The 9,516-nt window shown below is 39.8% G+C and overlaps 1 protein-coding gene across 5 annotated transcripts in view; it reads left to right on the top strand.

Annotated features, from left to right (window-relative positions):
- LOC102256668 (complement receptor type 1) overlaps positions 1-6,287 on the top strand; it is a 10,400-nt gene extending 4,113 nt beyond the window's left edge. Inside the window, exons 4-7 of one of the 5 annotated variants that reach the window (XM_014536540.1) lie at positions 289-358; positions 1,077-1,181; positions 1,271-1,362; positions 5,656-6,287. In XM_014536540.1, coding sequence (XP_014392026.1) covers positions 289-358; positions 1,077-1,181; positions 1,271-1,343 — 248 coding nt within the window. In that variant the 3' untranslated portion in view covers positions 1,344-1,362; positions 5,656-6,287. Of the gene's footprint in view, positions 1-288; positions 362-1,076; positions 1,182-1,270; positions 1,363-5,655 lie in introns of all 5 variants that reach the window. The other 4 variants (XM_014536539.1, XM_005862379.2, XM_005862380.2 and 1 more) reach the window with 4 other exon arrangements.
- The last annotated feature ends 3,229 nt before the right edge of the window (positions 6,288-9,516 follow it).

Here is a 9,516-nt window from a genome sequence, read left to right as displayed (position 1 = left end):
GACTCGCCCCAACCAAGGCAGGGATCGAACCTGCAACCCAGGTAGGTGGCCTTGACCGGAAATCAAACCCATGACCCTTTGGTACACGGGCTGGGCTCTAACCACTGAGAAATGCCAGCCAAAGGGGAAATCTTAAAGGTAAGCCTGTGTCGGTGTTTTTTAAACCAGAATTTAGTTACATTTTTAAAAAATCATTGGCAACCTTTAGAGAGACTAGATATGAAGATAGAGATGAAAAGCTAAGGGTTGTATTTTGCATGCACTTAATTACCTTGTTTTACTGCCTAGGCATATCCTCCGGTGTGGTCATCTTTATTATACTCGTCATTATTTCCTGGATGATTCTAAAGCACAAAAAGTGGTCAGTACAGCCATGGGCTTTGCAATCACTGAGACCTATGCTCATACTCACTCACTAGCTTTGAATCCTGGCAAGGTACTTAGTCTCTCTGAAGTTCATTTTCCTTGCCAGAAAAATAAGATAATAGTCATTTCTACCACAACATAGTGCCTCTCTTATAATGAATGTCACAAAATGTTAGCTATTGTTATTTATACATAACTATTCTTACTGATATTTAAAAGTAATTAAATACTTCTTTTACTATCAGTTCTTATGTACCTTCATGACAACTGCTACTTTCCATACTATAGGTATTGTACAAAATACAGAACGTATATCTTCACTATGGGGGTGAAAGGAAGCCTTGTGTAAGATTGCAGTGCAAAGCCATTTAAATGTCACAATCCTGTTGTAACAGTATTTACTAATCAATATAACTTTGGAATAGAGAAATGTGTTGTCCTAAGGCATGGGCACTTGGCTATAAGCAGGTTAGAGTTCCGACACAACCTATAGAATGGTTTTAGTATTATTTTCTAATCCAAGTTTTTACTCAGTTTTGAAAAGTGTGACTTGGTTACATTTTTCTTTTTAGATGCCTTACAAAGATATCAGAAACCTAAGACAAATTATGCCCTAAATGTCCAAATGAAAGTTATTGATTACCTCCTTTCAAAACAAAAATGTATAAAATTTAGTTATTTTTCTCATCTTTTTCTCCCCTGCCAATTAGCAGTAATACAGATGCAAAATCTAAGGAAGTCAATATCCATTTACATCCCCAAGAAGGGAGCTGTGATCATGCGCAAAGTCTGCAAACAAGTGAGGAACATAGCAGGTACCGAACACAAATTGAAATCAAAATGCTTTCAACAACCCAAGTATCGAAATGGAAACAGGATTTAAATGTGCTATTGTACCTGGTAGATCACTAATACCAAAGGCGTTGGAAAGTACTTCAGGAGCTGGATACACTGCTGGTGGTGTCTTTCTTGGATAATTGTTTCCAGTGACTTGGGGTGAGGACTCCGGCAGTGCTGTGCACAGGCACTGTTTTCCTAAGCATTCCTGTATTATTCTGCATTTGTTATCGGTGGAAGTGGAGTTCTTGGGGTGCCATGGGGGAAAGAATTTTATTGATGATGTAAAGTTAAGGGGGGTCCCTTTCAAGACCCCATCTATGTCAGTCCCACCATGGGAGAAGTCCGAGCTTACCTTCAGCAGGGCTAGAATTAGGGATGCCAGTCTCCACCCCATAGTAAAGCAGAGTCCATTCCAGCATCCGCATGTGGGGTCCACATGGCCATGGGCCACACGGCTTCTAGGGCTACATGGCTATGGAGAGAGAACAGGTGAGCGCACGGGGCAGGTGCAGGCCATGAAGCGACAAGAGTACCAGACCAGAACTGCACACGAGAGAGGGAACTCTTTGTCCTGGGATCATGTATTCCCAAATTTTCCTGAGTTTGCATTGTGTCTACCCCCCTAGCCAATCCATTGTTCCTCAAGCTAGACTGACAGTCAAGCCCCTTTTCTACATCACCCTGACTGCACTGTGTATGAGCCCATCTCCCCCTGTGTTCAACTCCTTCCCCTGAGCATGTACCCTGACTGGGAATCGAACAGGTAACCTCTTGGTACCTGGGAGCTGTCAGAAAACTTACAAAGATATCAAAAACCTAAGACAAGTGATGCCCCAAATTTCAAAATGAAAGCTACTGACTACCTCCTTTCAAAACTAAAATGTATATAATTAAGCTATTTTTCTCATCTTTTTCTCCCCTGCCAATTAGCACTAATACCTGGCCAGGCAGGGGTGATGTGCCGCAGTCTTTTCACGGCAATGGTTCAGGAATCTGGAGAAGGGGCTGCAACATAATGGATAGAGACTATATAAGAAATATAAACTTGGAATGCATTTTGCGGGAGCCAGACAGAAACCAGCTCTCTAGTGGAGAGGCTCGCCGAATCTCCGGACCCACGGCTTTTTATTTACACATTTTGTCCTTTAGCAAAGCAAACACACATATCAAAGGTAAAGTTTAATAAACAGTAAAAGATTATCAGGTTAGGGGATCGCCCTCAGCCATTTGGCCAGCAGCAGGGTAATATAATGTTGATACTCAGCCCTGCCCTGCTGCATATGGAAGCCCATCGGCCTCCTGGTGAACTTGCAGCATTTGTTATGACCTGCTGGTCTTAACCTCCAGCAGGGACGCATTTGTTTTCCTCTCTTATCAGGGAACTTTGATGGAAAAATTGTGCAAAACTGATTCTTAGCCAGCCATGCTATCACCAAATATAAACAGACTAAATAACCAGACCATGAGGGCAATGCTGGTCTTTATACAATTTTATTAAAAAATGTTCCAGAAGACTGCTTAAGATATCATTTCACTTACCTTATTCCTGCCAGGTGACCTGCCTAAAACACTTTGCCACCTTCCTTCCAAACTAAGTTGCATGAACCCAGCTCGGAATTCACTGACCCAAGAAGCTCCCCCAAAATAACTCTAGTCCAAAGTGATGTCTCTCTTTGGAACTCAAAGCACTTCCTGTCCCAAATTTTTAAAATAAATTATTTTCTTTCAAGGATAATATATACTCATTGAAAATAGAAAATATCCAGAAACATAAAAATAATAAAAATCACTTGTAATAACCCTCCACCCAGTGGTTAGTATTATTAAGCTACTTTGCATATTATTTTACATTTGCAAGGTTATACTTTGAGATTATGTTGATGTGATTTTGGTTTCAACAAATGACAACCATTCTTCTCATTGTTAAAAACTGTATATGAATACATCATACAGTATTTGACTTTTCATTTGTTGTTTTTTACCCATTAACTCTATTGCATTCTTTCACTCACTCATTCATTGATTCTATAAATTTTGATTAGTCACTTATAATTGTAACCAGACAATCAATGAATCCAGGCTGCCTGTCACTACTTGAGCCATTTTAGCAGACAGGGTTGAATCATATATTAGCATTTATTCCAATACTGCCGGCAGTATGGGAGAGCAGCAGGTCATCCATAAAATTCTGCTTTGCCCCCCACCGTAAGCCAGCTGCTTATATTGGGTAGATGGACAAAGATTACATGGGGAAGAAGGCAAAAGGGATAAGAATGGGTATGCAAAATGAGCAGTTTAAAGGTCATGCAGGCTGGGGTTTGCAAAGGCCTGGGGGTGCCTCTGGTTTCTGCAACAAGGGTGTTAACCTTTCAATGATAATAGGCAGCTCCTGGATGTGGAGGAAGGACCACATTTCCAGGTGAGCTCCCAGCTCCCACATGCAACTCCCATCCAGGTTGAAATGTGCTTTCTTTATTTTTTTTAATTAAATCTTTATTGTTCCAATTATTACAGTTGTTCCTCTTTTTTCCCCCCCATTGCTCCCCTCCACCTGGTTCCCACCCCACCCTCTGCCCTTACCCCCCCACCACTGTCCTCATCCATAGGTGTACGATTTTTTCCAGTCTCTTCCCACACCCTCCATACCACTTCCCGCCCCCCGAGAATTGTCAGTCCACTCCCTTTCTATGCCCCTGATTCTATTATATTCACCAGTTTGTTCTGTTCATCAGATTATTTATTCATTTGATTTTTAGATTCACTTGTTGCTTTTCTCTTTCCTTCTAGTTGTAGAATTTGCCTCCGTACCTCTGCACTTTACTTCTGCACCTCCTCTGAGTCTCAGTGTGCTTTTCTCTTTCCTTCTAGTTGTAGAATTTCCACTCAGCCAGCCTTCCTGTGGTTCTGGATGATGTCCATTTTGTCTTTTAGTTGTATTTTTGAAGTGGTTGTGCAAGGCAGCAATTTCCGGTGTTTACCTATGCCGCCATCTTGGTTTCTTCGAAATGTGCTTTCTTTAATCAGAACAAAACAACCATGGTGAACAGAGCATGGTTAATATTTCTTATCATTATAGCTGGTCCCCAATATTCTTTGTCTGCCCGTAACCTAATGTACGACACATTGTGCTTGTGTGTTTTCTCTCCCAGGCTAAATTAACTTACATATTCATAAGGACCATCGCTGTAAAATTGTCCAAATTTCTGAGTATAGACTTAATCAAATGAGAAGTGGTCAGTAAATATTTGAGAATCAATTTGCCTAAATTTTATTTATCCTCAACTTTTTGGAGACATTCTTTTACCTCAATGTGCATCTCCAGTTGTGTTTATTGACTGTTGGCTGCTTTTTTATAAAAAGCTAGTAACTCCTTAAGAAAGTTATGTCAAATTTTCATTTGTAAGATTGGAATTCTGACCACAGGTGTTCTACAGGAGAAGGTTAATCGTTTGTAGACAAGGAGTGAGCTAGAATCTGTGCCAAGCTGAAAAGCTGTGCACTCAGGTCAGGTACAGGGTCAGAGAGGATACATACAAGGAGGCAGACAGACTCCAAAGACACAGCCACGTGTTGGAACGCATGAGAACGCTCAATGATGATGCAGCTAACATGATGTCGGGAACACTTGTGAACTAGAAAGGGGACAGTGATGAAGGGTCAGGTGGCAAGAATTACTGGGAGTGTCAGGTGAGCTGAGGGGAGTCTGTCCATTTGTGACAACACAGTGTTCCCGGCCTTAAGAAAGAGTGGCCGAAAAAGCATTTGGACACTTTACAGCGGTTCTCAAACTTCCCAATGCCGTGACCCTTTAATACAGTTCCTCACGTTGTGGTGACCCCCAATTTCATTGTTACAAATTGAACATAATTAAAGCATAGTGATTAATCACAAAAACAATATGTAATTATATATGTGTTTTCCGATGGTCTTAGACGACCCTTGTGAAAGGGTCATTTGACCCCAAAGGGGTCACGACCCACAGGTTGAGAACCGCTGCCTTAGACTATGCAATACCTCCTTTCAATCTTGACTGTGATAAGGGCAGGAGGACATGCTATTTGAAGCTGCCCCACCCCCAAACTACCAGATTCTGTTTATTTCCCCCTGCTGTAACCATGGTTCAGAAAGGAGACTAAAAGAAAGCTTTTGTGTGTTACAATGGACCTGTAGGTTTTCTGGAATAAGGCTCTTTTTTTTAGTTTCTCAACTCTGAGGACACTTTTCCTTTTACAAAAAGAAATGGGGAATGGTCAAGTTATTGTTCATCTATTATCTACTAAGTATCTCAGTGTATGCCATACTGTCTTGTGTCCTACATAGCTACCAAAACAGAGGGCAATAAAGACTTCTTTTAAACGTGTAAGATATATGTAATGTCAGCATCATGATTAGCAGCATAGAAATTTGTTGACCCTGCTGTCATTTAAATAAGAATTCCTTTTATTTCAGTGTCCTTCCTTGACAACATACTATAAAGCTGAAGAACATCTCAGATGAAAATGCTCGTCGGAAAGGAGCCAATTCATTTCAACAGAATAAGATCTGAGACTCATAAAGTCCTTGAAGTGACCTCACAGAGCGGCCAGCGTGTGCACGTGGAGATGCTGGAGCTCTCCCAGTTCCCGAGGAAGCTCCCTCCTCGGAGTGCGGATGCTGTCACTCCATCTTCCTTCTTTGTGCTGAAATGAAAGAACACCCTGTCTAGCCAGGGGAAGGACTGCACTTAGGGCTTAGAAGTACCAGTAATCTCAGTTACTTAAAAGAAGAAGTTGTCACCTAGGATTTCTGTCTATAAGTTTGTCATTTGTCTTTCATATTTTTAATTATTCATATAGGTGATCTTGAACAATGTGGGGGTTAAGTGGTGCCATCTGAATGAAAATGCTGTTTCTGATTGGCCATTTGCTAAATACTGCATGCAACATCCCAGGATACAGAGGGGCAACTGTATAGTTACTGAAAAATATTCAAGTGCAGTTATTGAAAAATATTCACCCATGCAGTTCAGACTCTTGTTGTTCAAGTGTTAACTGTAATATGGAATGGGCTCAAAAAAGAGAATTTGGAAAATGCAGGAGGAAGATATAAAAAACAAGTAAGTCACAAATAATTATACTACCCAGGGATAACGACTGCAAATGTTTTAATTCACTTTCTGCTAATTTTTCTTCATATATATGGGTCTTTATACACACATATGTCTTTCTTTCTTAAATACCTTCTTTTTTGTTTGTTGAGCAGAATCCATTCCTTTTAGACAGATTGGAGTAAAAGGTATGTCTTCACTTTCTCAAAAAAAGATATGTAATTTCTGTTTCTTAAAAAGGCATTAGATGATTATAGGAAAGATGGCTTAAGAATACGCAAGAGAAATATTTGGGGGGGGGATAAGCTTTGTATATTTCCTAAGCTCTATTTCAAAAGTACTTTGTACTATGCTCTGTTTAAAAAACATACTGAATTTTAAATAAAGGTAACATTTTTATATAAAAGTAACTAGTTTACTTTTGAATGGATTCAGAATACACTAAATTTACTAAGAAACATGACTTTTAAGAATTTATCAAATTAATAAGATGTATTGACATGTTCTCAACAAGTAGCCCTAGAGTCTGTAAAAAATCCACATCTTATAGATGAAAAATTCATTTGGGGTGATATTATGGGCCATCCTAGAAAATATCAGAATCTTTCTGGATATTTAAGAATAGATTTGTGTATGACTACTAACTTCTGTGTAATTCTGGTTTTAATAGTTGTTTCTGAAGTATATTCTGATATTTATATTAATAAATATCAATAGTGAACTGGACCTCAACTAGAAATTCAATTTAAAATCATGCAAGAGAGAAAAACACACAGCAGAACCAAAAAGCCAACTGACAAAGTGGGAAAATAAATTGCAACATATCACAGACAAAGGTTAAGGGGCTTAACTGAGAGTTAGTAATTCAAAGACCAATTCTCCCCTACCTCTCTCTAAAGGGGCAAGAGATATTTATCCAGATCCCTCGCACACACACACACACACACACACACACACACAGGTAAATAGTCCACAAATATATAAAAAGATGCTCAATGGTTTGCTTAGCAAATTCCTATTATTTCTTGGGTTTGGGGAATAGAATCTTTTAAAAGAGGTGTAGAAATTAACTGAGAAATAGCCTTGCTTAGAATTAAAAATCCCTTCATAGAAAAAATTCCAAATTCTTTTTCCCTCCTCTGAATGGAGTAGGTTGGTGAGCAATGTGATTAAGAAATATCTGATGCCTGTGACTTTTTAATTGTTAAAAACCCATGAGATATTTTTAACATTGGTTATCTCTGGGAAACAATGTGTAAAATACCATATTGCCTAACTTAATTGTATTATTGAGCAATTCTGTTAACTTCCTTTTTACTTTAAATATATTTTTATTGATTTCAGAGAGGGGAAGCGAGAGGGAGAGAGAGAGAGAGAGAGAGAGAGAGAGAGAGAGAGAGAGAGAAACATTAATGCTGTAATGCTGAGAAAGAATCATGGATCAGTTGCCTCCTGCATGCCCCCCACTGGGGATTGAGCCCAAAACCTGGGTATATGCCCTGACAGGGAATCAAACCATGTCCTCCTGGTTCATGGGTGGACACTCAACCACTGAGCCATACCAACCACTGGGCTACTGTTAACTTCTTGCCTCACATTTTTTCAACTGAAAAGAAGCAGCTGAAACAAATACTCTCCAAAGCCATTTCCAATGCTAATCTAACTTTTATTTTGTACACTTAGATGTGATATGTAAGTTAATTTTAAACGATAATGCTTCAATGAAATTTTGTCTCCCCCATTATAAGAAATGAAAGATTTCATTATTGAAACTCTTCTTATGAAATATGTTTTGCAATATATCTACTTTTTAGAGCCTTCAACAACAAGAGGAAACAAAATGAAAACGTGTTCCTTCTGAGAAATGCCCTCCTTTCTGTATTTGACTGGCTTCAAAAGGCCTGCTTGGGTGTGGCCTACCACAGCAAGGCTCTGGCTGGTAACAGCTATTGGCTGGCAGGTGCTTACCAGGTGCAAATAGAGAAGGCATCGCTCTCAGGGCCAACCTCAGAAGCAGGGCTCATCCTCTGTTCAGCCAGCCACTCTCTTTCAGGTTTCCACAAACACCTCCTGTGTCATTCACTGGGACAGTCACAGGCCTTCTCTGAGGGCATTCACAGGGGCATTCATGCTGCTACCCCACCTCTGAAAAGCATCATGTAAATATACTAATGTAGGCGGCAAAGAATCATCTAACATTGTTTTCTTTTAAAGAAGACGGACTCTGATAATGCCATCCCACATACCAACTACATCATACCACAATTCATAAAGCCTTAAAAGGGATCTGCCACAAAGCTCAAAACCTGGGTATTCATGCACATTCACCACTCTCTTCTCCTTTTCTCTTTAGCCGTTTGAAAAAATCTTTAAGGGGAGTTAGAGGAACCACTAGTTATTTTGTTATTAATCCTCACTGGAGGATTTTCCCATTGATATTAGTGAGAGGGGGAGTGGGAGAGAAGGGAGATAGAGAAATATTGATGAGAGAATGCCACATCAATCAGTTGCCTCCTGTACATACCCCAACCCAACTGGGGTGGGGAACCTGCAACCCAGGTACATGCCGTGGACTGGAATTTGAACCATGACCCTTGGGTTGGTAGGCTGCTGCTCTAACCACTGAACCACACCAGCCAGGGCAGAACCACTCGTTTTTACTCCCCTACTTCCCTCAAAGCCTTAACTCTCTCTGTGCTTTTTTCCTGTGAGGACTTTAGGAAGTTCACGGTCAATATTCTCCTTTCAACTCAGTCACTAAAATGATCTCAATGCTAAGCGACAAATATTAGCTCCACCTCATAGGTCAGCTTGTCTGCCTGATTAAAAAAGGTTTTCAGTGCAAACATTCATATCTCATTTTTTAAAGAGACAAATCCAGTTTTGTGTTTAGTGTTTAAAATGATCAAAATCAAAATCTCTCTGAATTTTTTAGCATTTGGTAAACCCATAGAGGGTAGCATTGAATGAGACATGTTAAATGCACTTGACTTCTACACCTGTTTGTTTCACTCAGTACTTAACACATATTTATTACACAGCTCCTGCAGGCCCAGGACTATCTGGGCACGGGAGGAAAAGCAACAAAACTCTTCCTGACTCATAGAGCTTGTCCATAAAAATAGGGAACAACGCTTGGGACATATCCTGAGATGAGTCAACTCAAAATAAGTTGAAGCAATCAATGTGAAAATTTTAAATTATATTTAGAATGCTTTTATGAA

The sequence above is a fragment of the Myotis brandtii genome, unplaced genomic scaffold (assembly GCF_000412655.1).
Source record: "Myotis brandtii unplaced genomic scaffold, ASM41265v1 scaffold1645, whole genome shotgun sequence".
Taxonomy (NCBI): Eukaryota; Metazoa; Chordata; class Mammalia; order Chiroptera; family Vespertilionidae; genus Myotis; species Myotis brandtii.
Note: the sequence above shows the minus strand (reverse complement) of the source record. Positions and strands in the feature narration are given on the sequence as shown.